The 20,060-nt window shown below is 53.0% G+C and overlaps 1 protein-coding gene across 2 annotated transcripts in view; it reads left to right on the top strand.

Annotated features, from left to right (window-relative positions):
- The window catches only part of CABLES1 (Cdk5 and Abl enzyme substrate 1), a 96,650-nt gene that overhangs the window by 62,124 nt on the left and 14,466 nt on the right, over positions 1-20,060 (top strand). For both annotated transcript variants that reach the window (XM_075533157.1, XM_075533156.1), the window contains 3 exons: positions 15,660-15,756; positions 17,598-17,754; positions 18,766-18,869. In XM_075533157.1, coding sequence (XP_075389272.1) covers positions 15,660-15,756; positions 17,598-17,754; positions 18,766-18,869 — 358 coding nt within the window. The remainder of the gene's footprint in view (positions 1-15,659; positions 15,757-17,597; positions 17,755-18,765; positions 18,870-20,060) is intronic.

Here is a 20,060-nt window from a genome sequence, read left to right as displayed (position 1 = left end):
AGAGAGCAGCACGTCTGTATCATGGAATCCCGACCCGGGCATGTATTCCCGGGAACCCTGGTGGCATAGTGGTTGCGTGTTGGTAAGCACCAGGTCAGCAGTGAAACCACCGGCCGCTCCTCAGGAGAAAGAAGAGGCTTTCTACTCGCCTAAGGCATTACCGTCTGGGAAACCCACAGGGCCGGTTTTACCCTGTCTCAACGGGTTGCCATGAGTTGGAATTCACTCGATGGCAGGGAGTGGGTGTAAGTGCCTTAAAGAGCAATAAGAATCTTCTATTTCTTTTTTTTAATTTTTAAAAATAATCTTCGAGTTCTTTATTGAGCACTTGCCTTGTGCTGGTACCTTTCAGTATCTGTGTCCGTACAACAACTGTACAATGGAGGTTTTCTGGAAAGAGTAGCAGCAACTTCTGCAGTCCAGAGGTTTAAGGACCAGCTCGGGTGGCTAGCTGGCAGACCTTCTTGCTCTTAGCAGTCTGTTGCGGCCCTGGGTCTGGCTGCCTGTGTGGAGCGGGCTTATTTCCTGGGAAAACTCCCCAGTACCAGCTCGCAGACTTGGCGGGAGCCCATTTGGCCAGATCGTTTTTCTGGTCACAAAGAAAACAGTGGGCCCAGGGACCAGTCTTTGCTTATGGCAAGCCTATAGGCACACCTCCAGCAGAATCTGAGTCCTCGGTTGAAAGCTGCCGAGCTGGAGCTGGAGCCAGGACCAGCGGGATTGGTGAAGTGACCGCGTAGTCACCAGGCAGAAAGAGGCGGCTGTATCAACTCCTCGAGGGTTCGGGAGACTGGGTGACTATTTTGTTTGCCAGATGTCTCTCACTTGGACAGGGCCTGGAGGGACGCCGCCCGTGTCTGCCTCTGTTTTCCGGGTTCCCCCTGCTCACCAGCACCCTTTCTGGTCATCTGTATGTAGACACTTTATCCATTCCATCTTTTATTGAGAGCTTGTGGCTGGGCAGTAGGGATGAAGGTCAGGCAAGATGGAGTTGATTCCTGATCTCTTGTAATTTATAATCTAGCCAGGGAAGAAAGACGTTAAAATTAAGTTTCTGAGTGCTTACTGTAATTGCAATTCTGAATACAGTAAGTCCCCAGGGTACAAACACCTGTACTTGCCTTTCAATGTTATGCAAATTGTCCCTCACTTGGAAATGCTCAGATCATCCCCTACTCAGCAACAAATTCCTCACCTTCTCTTGCTGCACAGCAGATTTTAAGTCTCCCGCACATGCTCTGGGTGTGTGCTCCCCCTGAGGAGGCCTAAGTAAGAACTGCAGGCAGCCGCCCTGACTTCCTACAAATGCAACTACAACGACACACCTAGGCTGGGTCTTGTTTACACCGGTACCAGTTGAGCCGGAAAAGGTCTTCAAGACTTCCTGCCCAAGGACTCATGGGGTTCCTGGGAGAGTGGCTTTTCCTTGCTTACGTCATTGAAGTGTTGATTTGTTTCCCTCTCAACTTGGAAATGTCCTCACTAGGGCCCAGGTAATGACCTGCATTTTGTAGCTAAGATCACTGATCCTCAAAAGTTGAGTCTCAGACAGCAAATGTTGAGCCAGGGCAGGAATTTGAACCCACGTCTGCAACCATGGAATTTTTGTTTCATGGTCCACATTGGCAGATGGGGGAGAGAAATGGCATATTGTCGTGAGCCCTCTGTGCATTGGAGTTGCATAATCTCTGCCTCCCAGGGATGGACAGGCCCCCTGGAGTGACTGGGGTTGAGCATCCCAGCGCCAGACCCGGCACCTGGACAGGTAGGTAGGGGTCGATGCTAGAGGACCATGTCTTTCTTACCCAAAAGCATAGAGGTCATTTCCTTTTGGAGAACTTTGGAGGCTTGAGCATTTTTGCTTGGGGAAATCACTTACCTTTTGTGAGCCTGTTTCTTCCTGTGTAGAAGGGGCATGAGAAATTATTACCTTGCACACTTCTTTAGAAAATCATAGCATTTTATACAAAACCAGGGGGAAATCCAAAAACTTAAAATACCCAGGAAAACTCCACCCAATCTATCGGCAACCGCGTCCTTGTGGATCTGCATGGCTCTCTGAGGTATTAGACGCCTCAAGGACATTCTAGCTGGAAGCCAGCTGGTGCTAGGGACCCTTGGGTACCTGACAGTGCTGGGTTGCCTTCAGTGCATCAAAGTCCTCGTGGATGTCAGGACAGTCACCTCAGAGGATCCTAACTGTATGGGACCCTTAGATCTAGAAACCTGAGTGTGTGGGGGCTACAGGGTAGAATCTTTTAGAGCTAAAAAGTATATTATAAATCAGTTCAAACCTAAGAAAAACTAAACCCAAACCAAACTCTTTTTCATTGAGCCACTTCCGATTCAAGCCACCCTCTGGGGCAGAGTACAACTGTCCCAGAGGGATTCCAAGGATGTGAATATTTACAGAAGCTGGCTGCCACGTCTTTCTCCTCTGAACCCACTGGTAGGTTTGAACTTCTGACCTTTTGGCTAGCAGCCAAGTGTATAGCCACTGTGCCACCAGGGCTCCTACCCAAACCCACTAGCCCACTGATATCATCAAGCCAATTCTACCTCGGAGGGGGAGGGAACTTCTAATACAGAGTAGAGCTCCCTAGGTTTCCAGGACTATATGCCTTTATGGAAGCAGACAGCTTCCTCTTCATTCTGTGGAGCAGCTGGTGGGTCTGAACCACCGATCTTGCGGTTAGCTGCCTGATGCTTAGCCCACCACAGCACCAGGACGTCTGCCAACTAGGAAAGTGATTCAAAACATCATCACTTAGCAGCAGGATTAAGAAGCATTCTGCTTAGTTTCAAATTTGTTAATCAGACGTCCTATTTATGAATATTTCCATCTATTATAGTCACAGGGTTGTGTGTGTGTGAGTATGTGTTTGGGGTTTTTTTTATTATTATAGGGAAACTGCTGTGGTCAAGTAATAAACAAGTAAGAAAAAACATTAATTCTAGTAAATTATACACCTATATATCAACCTACTTTTAATTCATGTATGTATTAACCAATACCTTTCCGCTGTGGAAAATTCCTTTTAAACTGAAACCCTTAGATTGTAGGAATCTCAGGATGGCTGGGACTTTGGAGGTTGAGTGTCACCTTCCTCCTTCCCAGAGAAGACACGTAGGCAAAGCCTACCCCAATAGAGCCCACGCTAGAACTGTGTCTTCTGGCCACTCCCACCTGCTGACAGCATGACTTCTAACTCTATTTCCTTGGCACTTGAGTGTGTGGCTCAGTCCCCATGTGCCTGATTATTCAGAACAAGCGCAGCTTACCCTGATGGCGATAATGGGCAGCTCTAACTGCATCCCAAGAAAGTTCGAATAACAGGAAGCACCGAAGTTCATCCTGAAGATCCATGAACCCCCTTTGCGTGGGAAACGTCTATATCCGGATGGCCTGATCTTTTCGTTGTCATCTGCTGGCTGCTCACTCTGCACTGGCAGATGAGTCTTAGAAGTGTTATCCTCTGTACTAGGTTAGTGTCCCCTCTGAAGTCTGTGCCCTTCTGGAAGCTCCGACTGTGTCCTCACGAGGCAGTGGGGGGTTGCTTCCGAGCTCATATGGGAGCAGGGTTGGCCCTTCATCCAAGGTGACGGTGTCCTTATGAGAAGGCCCTGGGGACAGGTTGGAGCAGTGTGTCCACAAACCAGGGCACCCGGCAACACCAGAAGCGAAGAGAAGGACCGGGATAGATGTTCCCCTTGAACTTTCAGAGGCCTACCAAGACCTTGTTTTTTGACTTTTAATTTCATATAAGAAAACAAAACCCTGCATGAAGCTGATTTTTTGAGAACAGTACATTTCTGTTAAGTCACCCACTTTATGGTCATCTGTTCTGGACGTTGTACGAAACGAATATCCCACCCATTCATGCATGTGACCAGGTTGCCCCAGAAGGGCCAGACCACTCCACAAGTTCTGAACTCCCCCAGGTGTTACTCCTGCCTCCAGGTCCCATGTGAACATTTCACACTGAGCTTCCACCTGACCGAAACTTCGTCACCCTTGGGAAGTCTGTGAAATGTAGTTTTGGGCCTTGCTGGGTACATTTCAAGGAGCCCTGGGAGTGCACTGGTTAAGCAGCTCAATGCTAACCCAAAGGTCCACAGTTCAAACCCACCAGCCACTCTTGTGAGAGGAAGACGTGTCTGTCTGTGCTCGTACAGATTTACAACCATGAGCAGTCTCACTCTGGCCTGCCAGTCCCTATGATCAGAGTTGACTTGAGATGGCAGTGGGGTTTCTTTGAGGGGAAGGGTCGAGGAAGGTCGATTTCACACGTCAGTAAAGTAGGTCACCAAGGCTTGGCATGGATGTTGGAAACTGGCCTGGTCTCCGCCACAGAAATTCACTGACCCCAAAATGTTAGGGGCCTTTTGCAGCAGCCATCTCTGCGGGCAGCAACCTTTGCCGGCGCTCCTGGAGCTTCAGTCAAACAGCTAGCTTGTCCCCCTCGCCTCTCAAGTGTTGGCACCTCTCCAAGCCAGCATCCCATGGCCACAGTGTAACCTACAGGTGTGCTTTGACATCACAGCTTGCCCTGCCTCTCACCTGGCTGGCTCTGCTGCGAGCAGGGGGCCCATTTGGATGGAATCTGACCCAGAGGTAGAAGGACCATTTTCCCGGGCTCCATGCTGGCGGGCCCCTCATCCTATCTGGGCTGTATCAAAGCATACCACCCCCCACCACTCCCGCTTTAGTCACCCTCACCACCTCCCACATAGTCATCACAGCCGTCTCTAATCAGATGTGGGGCTTTCTTGGCCTGCTTAGACCAAAGACTGGCTATGGGCTTTGCTCACTCCCTTCAAATAGCACAGCCACTAAGCCCCAAGTCCCACTAATTGTTACCAGGATGAACAGTATTCATAACAGGCCTTTGGGCTGAGCACAATGAGCAAAGGGGGGGGGGACATTCAAAGAGCATGTCGGCCCCTCCCAGAAGCAGAGCATCACCCCTTCTCCTCGAGTGGGGACTCATAGAGGGTATGTGCGAGGGAAGGCATGCCAGCGAGCACAGCTGCTCGGGAGCCCGGCGATGGGAGCACTCTGCAGTCCACAGCATACGACCAGTGCTCCAAGGACCTTGGAAGCCATCTAGCCTTGTGGTCCACAGACTTTATTATTAGCTGCAGAAAGTTTGCTTCAACACAAGTTCACACACCACTCCAATAACCAAGACAGCCAGCCTCAGAGCGATTCCAGAGAACCCCACTCATTCCAGCTCCTCCCCTGCTGTCCCGCCAATCCCACTCAGAAAACCACAGTTCTGGTCCCACTGCCATTGCTGCTGAGGGACCCGGTGGCCAGGAGGCAGGATGCTTCCCGGGGAAGAGCTGGTGGTCCGCAGGATCCCCCATGATGGCACGTTCACTAGCCTTGCTGAGCCCAGGTCACTCAGCTGTCACATTGACTGTAGGCTCTGCCTCGGGAGGTTGTTGAGAACATTAAGTGACATCTGTCCCAGGTCTCAGAGCACCAGCCAAGCTGTGCAGGCTCAGGAAATGGGTGTTGGGGTTCCCTCCCTTTTTTTTTTCATTTTTCTTCAAGCTCTATTGGGTTTCTGTTTTTTCATCAAACAGCTTTATTAGCACTGAATCCACATATCAGACAATAGTTCATATCAAGCAGAGTTGTACAATCAGCACCACAATCAATTTCAGAACATTTTCTTCTTCCTTATACTCATTGTTATTCGTGTGATTTTTTTAATTGTGGCACAAATCTACACAAGACCGTTAGCAATTCAGCAACTGCTACCTGTATAATTCAGTGCCACTGATTTCACACCGGTCAGTCGCAGAGCTAACTGATCCATTGTTCTGTCTGTATCTGCCCCGAAATGGCAACATCTCCGTCTGGCTCACAATGGCGAAGCCAGCTGTGCGGTAGACAAGCACGATGGATTTATCTTCCGATCTGCTTTTATCTGGTCTTCCCGTTTTATTCCTCAACGTGCATGACCTTGAAAGAAAGTTGGGAAGCTACATTAAAATAGGGAGAGACCCAGAAGTGACCCCGAGCCTCACCTCCTAAACAAACCCATCCTTACCACCTGGGTCTGTTTCTTTCCCCTCCTGCCCCTCCCACCCCACGGAGAGGTGTGCGCCTCAGGAGGAGAAGCTTGCTTTGTTTGGGTCTGTCTTGCTGGTGGGAAGAAGCTCTGCCAAGTCCCACCTCTCAAAACAAGCCGTGGGGAGCGTGTTAGTGAAGGGGAACAGATGTGGGCCATCTTCTGCACTGCAATCAAAGTCAAACCCTCCCAGAGCTGTAAACACTTCTCATGGGACGCTTTGAAATGATACCGTTTTTCTGGGGAGCGTCCCCGCCTGGAGCCAGCTTTCCCTTTCTCAACTCCTCAGTCACCAAGGCCAGCCAGGAGCACTTGGCCTTGCCTCCGGATTGGTCGCCGCCTTCTTTCTAGGCTAAATTTCTGGTGCCCTCCGATGACAGAGTGGATTGCAGACACCTTCCTCAACGCTCCAACGTCGGCTGACCTGACTTCAAAAGCAATCTGCTTGTCCCAGTGCCTATCCCTGTGACCCATTGCCGCCTCCTAGCCCCCAGATTGTGTCCCTCCCCCCGATCCCCGCCCTCCTTCCCACTGCCACCCCATGCATGCTGACTCGGCAGCTCTGCCCCTGAAGGTTTCCCACACTGTACACCTGTACTGGAGCAGACAGACTCCTCTTTCTTTCTCCCAATGAGTGGGTGGTGGGTTTGAACCCCTGACTTTGTGGTGAGCTGCCATGGAGAGATGGAAGACCTTGTGCAAAACAAACAGCAGAGGAGAAATCGCCCTGGGCTTCAGAGAGTGCGGCGGACCCGCTTTCACATGTTGCTGAGGTCAGCCCCAGACCAGGAAGCCCAGAGAGACCGGCTTCCTCCTGCTTTCTCTGTCGCCGCTCTGACCTTTTGCACCTATACCCGGTGCTCTGGCTCACACAATGTGCCTGGCTTGGGTTTTTTCCTTTTTATGGCTAAAAGGGCATTTATGGGCCAAGCTCCATGTGTAACATTGTGTCAGAGGGAAAATGCATTCTGAGTTCCAGGCAGCCAACTCATAAACGTTTGGAACCCACCCACTCCTGAGGGAGAGACTGGGGGCATTGTATCGAGGGCTCGTCCAGGGCTGCCTCCCGCCTGTCTGCCCTTCTCCCCAGGGAACTGGCGCTAGTGGCCCAGTGCTCAGGTTCCTGAAACACGTGGACCTCGTAGGGGTTTCTAAGTGGCCCTAACCCCAGGAAAAGACAGTGAACCCAGTTCATATGTGGCCATACAAGATGACTCAAGCTAAAAACAAAACCAAACCGTGCGTGCGCGTGTGTGCGCACGTGTGTCTGGGCGGGTGGGAGCGAGCTTACTTTACTGAGTGAGCCTAGCTAGGCTAGCTCACTACTGATGCCTCAGGGACCATGTGATGTGGAAAATGGCTTCCTAATTAGTGGAGTACAAGGTGTCTCCGGAAGCGGGTTCTGAAGTTGTCCATAGCATGTCCACAGCGTCCCCACGGTGTTGACGTCCTTAGCTTTTGGCATTCAGGCCATTCGGACGAGGTCATCCACTTGGCCCCACTCCTGAGTGGGGATCATTGTGTGACCCGGAGAACAACCTCCTCTTCTATTCCCAGCCCGAGTACTCCCTCCCTGGCTCTCCTCCACCCACTGTCCCCCTCTCCTCCCCACCCACTGTCCCCAGAAGCCGGCTTTCCGTTGTGGAAAATTACACATTCACAATTGTGTTTCTTCCCTCACCCCAAGCCTGTTCCCACAGAGAGCCGAGGTCTGGGATGCTCTCAGGGGTGAACCACGCCCTTCCCGCCTGCTCACGGGAGCTGCCTTTCCACACGAGCTCGTGGTATGCGCCCGTTCAGACCCCTCCAGGCCCTGCCTGTAGCAGAGGAGGGAGGCGAGCCGATGGCATGCTGAGTGTGAGAGGAGAAAGACAGATTTGATTTTCTTTCCTGTCCGCCCTGGGGCCTTGTTCCACCCCCTGGCCTAGGGTGGTGGAAGGTTCCACACAGGACGTTAAGCAGACCCAATCCAAAATGGCAGGCGGGCTGAATGCAAAGAAGCAATAAATGGGACTTCTTAAATAAAGTACGAACAACGTGTCCAGCAGAACTCAGCTAAACCCAGCACTTGTGCCTGTGAGTGCTCCTGGGCGTGGCCTCGGCTCATGAAAATGCTTACAAGTGGGATCTACTCTCCCCAGTAGGCTGCCCTCTCTGAGCAGCAATCTCTTCTTTTGGGGAAAGGTCTGGAAATCCTATTACTATTTAATTGGCTTTTAAATTATTATTTACACATCAAAGTGTCAGCCTATTGTCCTTTAAAGAACAAATGCCCAGTAGAGCTGCCGCCTGCCCTGCCGCACACAGGCTGACATTCCCAGCTCTGGCTGCAGCTCCCCCTTAGAGAAATTAGCCCTGATGGAGGCGTGTGCCCCATCCTGAGCACAAGAAGCCTGGAAACTGGCTAATTGAATCACACACATTTCCCATCCACTTCCTAGGTGTTAAGTATTTAAATCTCATAGCTTTTTTTTTTTTTTAAGAAGAATGCTGGCTCTCTAATCACAAGCCCCCTAAGGGACAACACATGGGGTGAACGTCTTGTTATCTAATAAAGAAACTTGTGGTTCCCCTGCCCCCCCCTCCCCTCCCACCCCAGTTCATGTCGATTCCATGCATTATGCCTCTGAGAACAGCTGCGGGGGGTCTTTGCCAATGAGCCGCAGTTGAAGGAACTGAGGATCATTTTGCTTTTTATAAAGGCAGGAGTTGGCTGTTTTATGGTTAATGGTGGCCTATAGCTAATCTCCTGTGGGCACCAAGATACCTAGATTGGCCATCTGCTCCAATCAGGTAGCTCCAGAGAAAACCCTGTAGTATTGAAGGCAAAATTTAGGGCCAGCCTTCAGGGCTCCCCCACCCATGAGGCTAAGAGCTGCCTCCGATGCCTATGTTCCCTGGTGCACCTTTGCACATTTTCTTTAAAATGTTGACAAATGCATGTGGACCATCCTCTAAAGAAGAAAACCCACCAGGTTCCTTGCCTAAGGGTCTAACTACTGGGCCGTCACCTCAGATCACTTCCAGCTACTGGGATGGTCTCCTCCCACCCATCTTCTGTGCGTCCTGCCCCTGTTCCCACCCTCCACCCACCACCCACAGTCTAGCAGTTTCAAAAGTCAACCTTTGTAAAAAAAAAAAAAATATGTGCTGGCTTTTCCAAGTGTTTGTTGCCTTACAGCCTCTGGAGAAGTTCACAGGCTTGAGTAGGATGAGAAATGAGCTCTTGTAGCGGAATAACTGAGCCAAGGCGGGACCCAGGGTACAGGAATAGGAGTCGGAGCCTAGTATTGGCGGCAGTAACGGTGTAAACATGTCTGCCAGAGTGAGCTCTTTCCCAATCACCATTTTTGAGTGCAAGCTGGCAACAGGTAACCCTTAAACCCACACCACTTTGGACAATGCCTACATGGAGTATTGAACTTGCCTCAGTCCCCATTCTGGAAGGGGATGAGGTATAAATAAACTAATGTTTGAACGTTAAGGTTCATGAAGGATGGGGGGTGGGAGGACCTGCCAGGGCATTTCAAATAAATTGAAGAAAGGTTCAACTTCAGATGGGCTGTCCGTGTTTCATCCGTGTCAGGCACTCTCCCCATTATCCGGCTCTATCTCCCACTGCTAGCCAGTTAGTGCTGGCGTTTGAGCCAAACAGAAATTTCTATTTTCATATGCTATTTTAATGACAACCCAGAACAATGATCTTAGAAAGAAAACATCACGATGTTATCACTGCTCCCCTGGGATTTCTGCTTCATTCTTGTTCACTGGAGTGCTTTTTTTAATCCCCCAAGATTATTTTGAATGCTCCAACTAGGCCATTCAGAGTCCCTATCTGAAGGCAGCAGCCCCCTCCGGGGCCCAGAAACAGTGGGGCATCAATACGGACCCTGTTCGGTATTGTTCGGTGGTGCCGTGTGAAATTGCTGGCTATGTAGGTCAGAAATCGCCTCACTGTGGCAATTGCATGTGGTTTGTGCTCAGGTAAAGATTCAGCGACCCACTCCGCTAAGAAAATTCAGCCTAGGGTAGTTTGTCGGCTTCTTTGTGAAAGACGAGCTTTTCCGATCCTTGGGAGTCTGCTAATGTATTCCATTTGAGCAGCTATTAAAAGAAAACCACATTGTTAGGAATCACTTCAGGGAGACCCATTTCATGTTTTGTGCAAATGGGGCTGCTAATGTGTGTGCACGCCTGCGGTCTTCTGCTCAGGTGTCCAGAATTGGCAGCCCTGGCGTTGGTGGCAACTGCTCCCAGAGTCTGAGGGCAGGAACACATGGCGTGACCATTGTAGGGTGCTGGTGGTGTTCATGTCTGTATCGGTGTACTTTTGTTTTCCTCCAGGGTTTCAACTACGTGTCTTGCTGTGTCTTCAGAAAAGACTCAAGGAGCAGTGTACCGAGTTCTAAACAGATTGTTTGGTGACACTGGTTACATTGTTTGTGCTGCACGACACTGTTTCCATTCTGGTCATTCCATGGTGTTTGTCTGGTTTGAAATGTGAGTGTAGCAGGTAATGAGTGCATTCACTCAATATGCAGGAAATACCTCATCTTTTTCTTCGACAAGGCTGGAGGGAAGTTAAAACTCAGGGATCATAAAAAGAGCCCCTCCCCACCCCCACGGTTGTGCAAAGGCCCCGGAGTCCCCGACACACTGAACGTTGGAGGAGCACAGCCTGGTCAGGGATCACGGGCATGCTCCGGGCCTGCCGGCGTGCCTACCACCCTGGTCCCTTTGCCCAGAGATCTACTGATTCTGGGACAAGTGAGTTTTCATCAAGGCGGGTACACTACCAGGGCACAAGGTCTGGACCCCACTGCCCTGCCCCAACCCACCCTCTCTAGGACACCAGCGTAGTCTCTTCAAGGAGTTAGACCCCCACCGTAGGAACATCCTCTCGGGCAGTCAACAGAAAGCGGCCCAGCCATTTGTGGGTGGGAAACTTGGAGACTAAACCCAACTGCACCCGTGTAGTTTCTTCCCACGCCAGGCTGTGCATTACCGAACGTCAAAACCTTGACAAGTTACCGCCAAGACTTAGTCCCATATCATAGCCAGTAGCCATACCTGGCTGTCAACATTGACAATGTCAAAACCATTGCACTTAATCCAAATGACACACAGAGATTCTCTTCCTTGGTCAAGAAGGCACACGCTTCAACATGCTCAGGAGCCTCAGGAGACCGTGGCTGCCCCATCGGACAGGCTGCTGGAGACCCTTTCCATCACTGGAGACGCCGCTGGGCTAGATTGAGCCATGTGTGTCTTTCCATAAACAGTTGACATAGGCTCATTTCTTTCCTCCGCCGGGCCTGAGGGATTCAGAAAGTCGACACGGTGGAAGTGGTGACTCCGGTAAGCTTGCCCACCCAGCCTTCCCGTGGCTGCTTTGTACTGAGTAGTTAGGGGCAGGGGGCTTCACCATTTGCCCTTTCAGTGTGGCCGGAAGCATCTACTGGGCCAGAGAAGCCCAGTGTCTGCCGCAGGAGTATCTCCCGGAGAGGAGGCTTAGGCTTACATGAGCAAGCACAGAAAGCCTCTTTTTAGCTAGGGCTCCATTCGCCCCAGGGAAGCGCCAAGGTGGCGTGTGGGACGAGCCAGGGCGGGTCTGCTGTGTGTGCGCATTTGGCAGCGAGAGGGCCAGCTGGCAAAGGGCAAGGCTGCCCCGGGGAAGCAGGGAGCCCACGAGGAGATGGCAGGCAGATGAGATGGGGTAGCCTGGAAAAGCTCCCTCATTCCCTGTCTTCTTTTCTGTATAAACAAATGCCAGCGAGGCAGCAGAGATCCGGACCACCTCCGCGCTGCACATTTCTCTCTACGATGCCTGTAGAGCAGACACTGAGTAGGCAGGACGCTCTTGCTGTAGCTCTCTGTCTAGGGCACTCTCCTTACGGGCTCACTTTAATACTCCCTGTCGCTCTCTGGAGAAGCCCTGGTGGTGTAGTTATGCATTGCCCTGCTAATCAGAGATCAGCAGTTCAAAACCACCAAACTGGTCCGAGGGAGAAAGAAGAGGCTTTCTCATCTCCTCAAGAGTTACAGCTTCAAAAGCCCACAGGGCCAGTTCTGTCCTGCCCTGTGAGGTCACTCTTACTGGGAACCAGCTTGATGGCAGTGAATTTGTGTGTCAGTCCGGGTAGACTAGAGAAACAAATTCATAGACACTCATGTATGTGAGAGATAACTTTATATCAAAGAACAATTGCATATTGAGAAAACATCCCAGTCCAGATCAAGTCCCTAAGTCCGATATTAGCCCATATGTCTAATACCAATTTATAAAGTCCTCTTCAGACTCAGGCAGTACATGCAATGACACCGAATGCAGGAAGATCACAGGCCAGTGGCTGGAAAGTCTTATGGATCCAGTGACAGTGGAAGTATCTCAGCTCCAGCAGGGGTCCCCATATGGCTCCTCCAACTCCAGGGCTCTAGTGTAGCTTCATGTATCTTGTCATCAGGAATACCAAGCAGAGAGTGTGTCCCGCCTCACCTCCAGCGAGCCAGTTATCTCCATAGCACCTCCAAATTAGGTCAGCAAGCAGCAACCTGATAGACTAAACCCCACCACTTCATTCTTAATAGTGTCAAGTTGGCAACAGATTATGTAACTACCACGGTTTGTTTTGTTTTGGGGGGAGGGTTTTTTTTTTTGTTACTCTTAAAAAATCCCTGGTGACGCATTGGACTACTAACGAAAGTGTTAGCAGTTGGAAACTATCCGCTGCCCCCCAGAAGAAAGAGGCGGCTTTCTGCTCCCATAAAGACTTATACTTCAGAAGCCCAAAGGGGCTGTCTTGTAGTGTCACTATGAGTCAGAATGGACTCGACGGGATGGAGTGAGTGGGGGCTGACTTACCCGAGACAGATACTCTGCTCGCAGAACACCTCTGCCTGGCAGATGGAAACAAGGAGAGAGCTGCCTGGGTGCTGGGAACTTGAGGAGTGTGCTCACTGGGCCTGGCTTCTGGAAAATGAGGAGTCTGCAACCAGGCGGAGGCCCTTGAATGAAACGAAAGACGCTGCTGTCTTTGTAGCTGTCACCCTCCTATTCTCCCTGCGCCCCCACCCCTACCCCCCTCACCCCCAGGTGTAGTGGGGCCAGGTTGCCTGGTTCAGGTTTTTGCTTTGTAGGCATTTCCCTTTGTTCCTGCCGGTGCATTCATTCATCATCGCTGCCCGCACCTGCTCTTGGGAGCCTGTGGAGAAGCAGCCAGAATATCTCGCTCAGAAGGAGCGGTGCTGCAGGCCGGCCGGGGGGGTCTGCACACGCTGCAGATCCCACCTGGGCTGCTTGCATCAGCTTGCCGGGTTTGAATGCCTGCTCTTCCCAGCACTTCATTTAAGGTCGCCACACCGAAGGCAGGCCACTTGGACGGCACAGTGTATTTGGAGAAGTTCCCAAATGGAAACAAAAAGCAGTTACCATCTTGGAGATTCTGCCTCGTGACCCCGTGTGGGTAGGGCAGCTGCGTCAAGGGTGTGACCTTTAGGAAGTTGAGATCACCAGGCCTGGCTTCAAACCTTTGGGGAGTGTTTTGTGTAGTAGTTAGCGGTTAACCATCGGTATCACTAGGGACAGCATTGTTTCTAAGGTGATGGGATCTAGAGTTGAGAGTGAGTGAGTGAGTGAATGCTGGCCCCAGGAGGACCCCCAAGGGAAGCTCAGCTACTCCCCTGCTGCCCTGCCACCCCTGAAGCTCAGGACAGTTTGGGACCTCGCATCTTCCAACTGGAGGGATAAGTCTGAGTTTGGGAATGAACCAAAAACTCACTGTCGTCAAGTTGATTCTGACACACAGCGACCCCATAGGACAGCGTAGAACCACCCTTGTGGATTTGGGAGACAGCTGCTCTCTACAGATGTAGAAAGGTCCGTCTTTCTCCCTCCTCGTTCCTTCCTCTCGAACTGCTGACCTTGCACTTAGCAGCCCAACATAGAACCACTCGGCCACCAGGGGTCCTGATGTGAGGCACAGCATGGAGCTATTGATGGCCCCACCTGGCGAATAGAGAGCAGCGACCATGCGGATCCATGGTGTGCGGAGTACAGTGTGTGTGAATACACCCACGAGGAGGCTTCAAAACCGCGCTGGGGAACACTTGTCTTTTCGTTCTACGTTGCCAGGAGCAAAAGAAGGCCCCTCGTCTATCTGAAGTTTTCCCACCATGGGTTGGAGTGGGGGGTACTTTCTTCAGCATGATGTGTTGATTCCAGAAGGGTCTCCCTCAGGCCTTTAGAGCACAGGCTGTACCGCACGCTCCGTGGTGACTGAAGCACGGGACTTACTGAGTGCAGGGGGTCATGGCGTTTCTTTTGAGGTCCTTGTTCACACCCCACGTACAGGGAGCATGAGGGGCACTTTGCTTGTGGGACCCTCATAGACAGAGTGACGGCCCAGTACATGGACGCATCCTCCTGTTCTCGGCATACTGTGGCTTCTTTTCGCTCTTCCCTCGCCCAGCTGCTGCCCTGACTGTTCCCTCTGATTTCCGCTCCTCCAGCCCCACCTTTGCATTGTCATCGTTCTTGCTGAGCATGCAGGAGGGAGCGCAGGGCCTGAGGCTCCCCTCGGGCAGAGCAGAAACACAGGTGCTCTGACCGGCTCCGGCTACAGCTGCCAGCACGTACTGTGATCGAGACACAACTGGATGACAGCCACTCCCAGATTGGACTGCTAATCCATCCCTTCACCCCCAGGCCACACCTCAGACCCCCTAACTCAGAATGTTCCGGGTGGGAGCCAGGCAGCCAGAGCCGCTCACAGGGAAGCTATGTCGCACTGGGGGGACACAGCGAGGTGTGGGAACACTTGTGAGCCTGGAGGGCTCAGCCTTGGGAAGGGCAGGCCATTGCATGGGAGTTCAGCCCCAGTGGACACGCCTCGCAGCGGGCTCTGCTAGAGAGCAGGGTCTGCCTCTTCCCCTCCCTGACCGGCCCTGGGCCTCAGTGTCCTCCTCTGTAAAACAGGATGAGAGTCGTCACCTGTCTCCCAGGGCCATCGTGGAGGGTGGCAGTGTGGGCAGAGTGTGAATGCTGGCTACCGTGACTGTCCATCCGTCTTCTGGAGGGGGGTGGGGGGGACAGGCATTTCTAGGTGGCCTTGCAAGGTGGCTGAGGTGATTCCTGTGACATGAATTCTTTCATTGCCTTGTATAAACCTGGGAGCTGTCCAGGACAGAAATTTCTTTGTCCCACATAATTAAGGGCTGGCAAGGAAAATTGAGGGCCTGAGAGAACCCCCTTGTTCCTGCCCGGCTCCAAGCGTGTGGGGGCCAGGCAGAGGGGATGCTAGAGGGCTGCCAGTGGAGGCCATGGGCCGGCAGCCCGCTGTTTCCAAGCTAAGCCTCATCTCTGGGCCTCGGTCCTAGTGGACTTCTTTTTCTTGGAGGAGAGAGGACACTGCAGGCAATCAGTCACCGAGAAGCCCCGAGGGAGGGACAGTGACTCCTTCAGCCACCATGCCCCTGGGTCATGTTCACTAGTGTGATTGTGGAGTCGTGTGCGGTGAACACGACAGCTCTTTCAGGGGGGAGGAAAACATTCCCCCCACCCTGGCTTCTACTCCCCAGGGATCTGAAGCTGGATGGAGGCAGACAGTCAGCAGGCGCCGTGAGTCTGAAAGAGGTCATCGGCCTGGAGGGCGTGGAGCTGGGCGCTGATGGGAAGGTAAGGGGGCCAGGTTCCCCACATACGTGCACATGAGGTCCAAGGTGTGTGGGACCCTCACTCTGTCTTGGGCAGAGGGCTGATGGAGGAAGCTGGCCCTGAGTAAGGTCCTCGATTCTCCAGGGTCAACACAAGTCCCCTATAAGCCCGAGGATTCATTTGAGCTCCCAGAGAACCTTCTCTTCCTCTGTCAACACTGTTTACAAGTGTGTGTGCGGTTGCTGGTTTGTTCAGTGACGTCAGTTCAGCTCTGATGGGCCATCAGTGACCCCTTGTCTGCACAATGAAACGAAACACGAGCTGGTCCTGGTCCCATGTCTTCCTCACAATTGTTGCAGCCCCTGTGTCAGTCCAACCCCCTGGGGTCTTCCTCTTTTCCACGGCTCTTCTGCTTTACCAAGCACCGTGTCCTTCTCCAGGGACTGGCCTCTCCTGATCATGTGACCAAAGTCCGGGAGATGGAATCTCGCTAGGCTGGCTTCTAAGGGACCTCTGGCTGTACTTTGTAGACAGATTTGTGTGTCCTTCTGGGAATCCACGGTGCTTGCTTTCAACATTCTTTGCCAACCCGCCCGAACACAGTTTCTTCTGTGCGCTTCCTTATGCACTGTCCCGCCTTCTCACGCCTGTGAGCCGATCGAAAACACTATGGCTTCTGTCCTTAGTCCACCTCAGTCCACAAACTGACAACTTAGGGGTTTAATTCTTGCTGCATACGACCGCTTTAAAAGGGTCGAGGTCTGTGAAATACTTCCCAATGTCTCACAAACACGTGTACACACACACACACACACACACACACACACACACACACCAACCAACCATGGCTTGGCAGGCTCTGGGCAGGCCTGGTAGCTGGGGGTTGAACATTCTTCAGTGATGAATGAGGGCAGCAAGCAGCGCGCCTGTACCGGGCAGTTGTCTAGTCCCACGGCCCGCGGCTCTGAGAACCTCAGACACCCACAGCGTCGCTCTGTGACCCCTGAGCACCACGCTGTCAGCTGCCGCAGGTCCACATTGCAGGGGGCTGCTGAGGAGGGAAAGGTGGAAAACTGAATGTGACCATTAGTGCTGGGCCCCAGGTGGGCCGCACCCGCCCTCCCAAAGCCTGTTGCTGGAGACCAATGCGCGTGTTCCCTTGGGGAAGCTGCTCCAGGGTCCTCTGCTTGGAGGTGTGGCTGCTGGGATTGAGACACACTCCTAAGCCCTCCATTCCACCACCCTCCCCTTGCCAAGTCCCAGCTGGATCATAACGACAACACCCGAGGCTCCAGATGCCGGCCCGTGGCATGTTTCCTCCGCGCAGGTGAAAGAAGCACGCTGGTTTTCGCCTCATGCACAGAGGCGGATCCTTCCCACGGGAGGGAGGACGGGGGCGGAGCAGGGTGGATGTGGCCCACCACATCTGCCAGAGGGGCACAGCAGGCATCCAGTCCTTATCAGAGACTCCTTGGGCCAGATGTACTTTGGCATTCTCCACTTGGTGGGTGACCTGAGGGAACACGGTGTGTGTTTCTCGTAGACCACACAGCAGCATTAACCATTTCCAGGACAGTGCCTTGTTAGCAAGCCTGCTCTTTTTCTGCAGCAGAATTGGGCTGGTGGCAGGGAGGAGGGAGCCGTTAGAACCAACGATGACCCCAGCCAGATGAGGTTAGGCCTAGGCACGAATTGGGTGCCGTGAACGCCAGAATAAAAAATCCTTTTTCAGGACTCGGAATTTCACCGCAGGTGTAAGCTCGACCTGAGGGCCTGGACGCAGGCAGTAACACCTCTTGGTCAGCGTGCAGCCTGTGCCACCCCAAGAGAACCACTCATCTGTCGCTGTCTTCTCCTTTCAGACTGTTTCGTATACCCAATTCCTCTTACCCACCAATGCCTTTGGGACCCGGAGAAACACCATTGACTCCACCTCCTCCTTCTCCCAGTTCCGGAAGCTGAGCCACCGCAGCCTCTCCATCGGCCGGGCCAGCAGCACCCAGGGGAGCCTTGACACAGGTAGGGCTAGTGCAGGCCGGGAGCCTGGTGTTCTCAGAGGTCAAGCTCACCCTCCAGTGCTGTGGCTTTTGGGAGAGCTGGAACTCAGGCCAGACCAGCTCACCATCAAGGCATGGGCTCCTTTCCCCTCCCACTGGACACCTCTGTGACAGGACCCCCCAAGGGTCCCCCAGGAGAAATGCCCAGGACCCCTGCCTAGGCTGTCCTTCAGAGGAGGCTGGATGTCCAGCTTCTCGGTCACCCTCCTACTGCATTTCTACTTGGCTTTCTAGCACATTATTGGAGTGGGCAGCGCAGGCTCACATGAGGGTGACCAAGTGGGGTGGGTTGATTTGGCTGCTGAAGGAGCACCTGACTATAGCCAGCTTGGCCAAGACAAACCTTGGTAGAGCTTGGCAGCAGGGAGAGACAGCGTTAGGAAGCAACCTTATTTGCACTTGTAGAGAAAGCCCAGGTGCCAATGAAATTGTCCAAGGGGTTCCCAGTGCTGGGTTCTGAAGGAGAGGTCTTAGAGCAGCCTCTGTGTTGGTGGCTGCTCGGATGCGTCCCCGGGGTAGGGATGAGTCACAGTGACCAGGTGCCCACCTAGAAGCAGTCAGGCCACACCTGGCTTCTCCGAAGGCCCAGCTGGGTTTAAGGATTTGACCAGCAAGGGGCACAAGACAGCCTTTCCCCAATTCCCCCTGTGACTCCCGAGGACGGTAGGCCTCGTCTGGGCTTTGTGAAGCCTTGCGGCACTCTCCAAACCTGCAGAGATGAGTGTGTCATTTCCTAAAATGGAAAAGAAAAAAGAGAGTCAGAATGTGAAGAATTTGGTAAAAATCCCTTTTAGGGGGCTGTGTGCCTCAGGATGGCAGGCAGAGCTGCCTGCTGAATCAGGTGGATGGGAACCAGAGGTCAAGAATCTGCCTTCAGCATCATCTCTCTCTCTGTCCCCTTCTCCCTGCTGCTCCGTCAGTCCTCCTTCTGCGAGTCCCGAGCCCCTAATGGTGACTTTTCTGTGACCTTCAGGCAGTGACCCGGGAGACTTCCTGGACTATGACCCCAATCTGCTGGATGACCCGCAGTGGCCTTGTGGCAAGCACAAGAGAGTTCTAATCTTCCCCTCGTACATGGTGAGTGGCCCTGGGTGGCCAGGGGGCTGCTGCTCCCAGCAGCCTCTCGAGTTGAGCCAGCCCTGCTGCCTCACGGGCCTGTGTGCCTGGGGAGCAGTGCTCTGCCATAGGGGGTTCTCACGGTGCTGCTAGCCACACGTTCGGCAGTTTGAACCCACCAGTCACTCTGAGGGAGACAGACGAGGCTGACTGTTCTACTCTGTCCTGTCGGATCTCTCTGAGGCAGAATCCACTGGTGGCAGTGGGTGTGAGTTGGCTGTGCCTGGGGTGGGGGAGCTCAGACTGCACTGACTGGGGGTGGGGGCCGAGGACTTAAGAAGCCTCACTATATGGGCTATTTGAGGAAGGGGCTGAACATGCTGCTCACAGGGGCCAGGGTGGTCCGATAGAAGAGCCACCAGTTCAAGGGAGGGCCCCTCACCTCACCTCATCCATAGACTGGTGCTGGGGGAGCAGGCTCAGCACTGAGGGTGCCGAGTTCAAGTTCAGCTCTGTTTCAGGGCCACGGTCACCATAAGCCTCTCTGGGCTCCCAGTGGACATTTGGCGCCCAGACTGGATGACAGAATTTTCTCCTGGGAGACTGAAAGTAGGACACTGTGGGTGTTATGTGAAAACCTAGCCTTGCTGTTTTCATGATGTGGGCTCTGCCTGGGTTTCCAATTATTAATTTGGGTTTCAGCTTTTGGCTGACCACCGCTTCCCACAGCCACTGGCTGCCACCAGCAGGGCTTGTGGGAGCCCCGGGGGCTTTCCCAGAGCCATCCTGCCCAGGGCAAAGGCCAGCTCAGCCCTGGCCGTGGGTGGAGGACAGAGCTGTGCTCCTAGCCCAAGCCACCAGGTCTGCTCCCTGCCCGCTATGCGCTCAACTGGGAGAGCTCAGGCCCAGATGCTCCCCACTCCCTACAGCTGCTTATACACCTGGCCAGGCGGGGCAGGCAGGGCTGGCCATTCCCCTGGGACTCCCTCTCCACAACCTTGCTCTTCTCAGAAGCCTCAGGAGGGAGATGGGGAGGGTCTTTTTTTCTGCCCCGGGCTCTTATGTTATGGAAGCCAGGGTGGGAAATAGCCCCGTGTATCCTAAGGGCACCGAGTCCTGCCTTTCAGTCACGGGGTGCCCCCTCCAGCCTCAACTTGCACTGGACATCTGGCGAGCAGCTGTCCTAGAGAAGCCTCGGGAAGAGTAGCCAGC

This window comes from Tenrec ecaudatus, chromosome 15, assembly GCF_050624435.1.
Source record: "Tenrec ecaudatus isolate mTenEca1 chromosome 15, mTenEca1.hap1, whole genome shotgun sequence".
Taxonomy (NCBI): domain Eukaryota; kingdom Metazoa; phylum Chordata; class Mammalia; order Afrosoricida; family Tenrecidae; genus Tenrec; species Tenrec ecaudatus.
The sequence above is the reverse complement of the archived record's forward strand: the minus strand, read 5'-3'. Positions and strand labels throughout refer to the sequence as shown.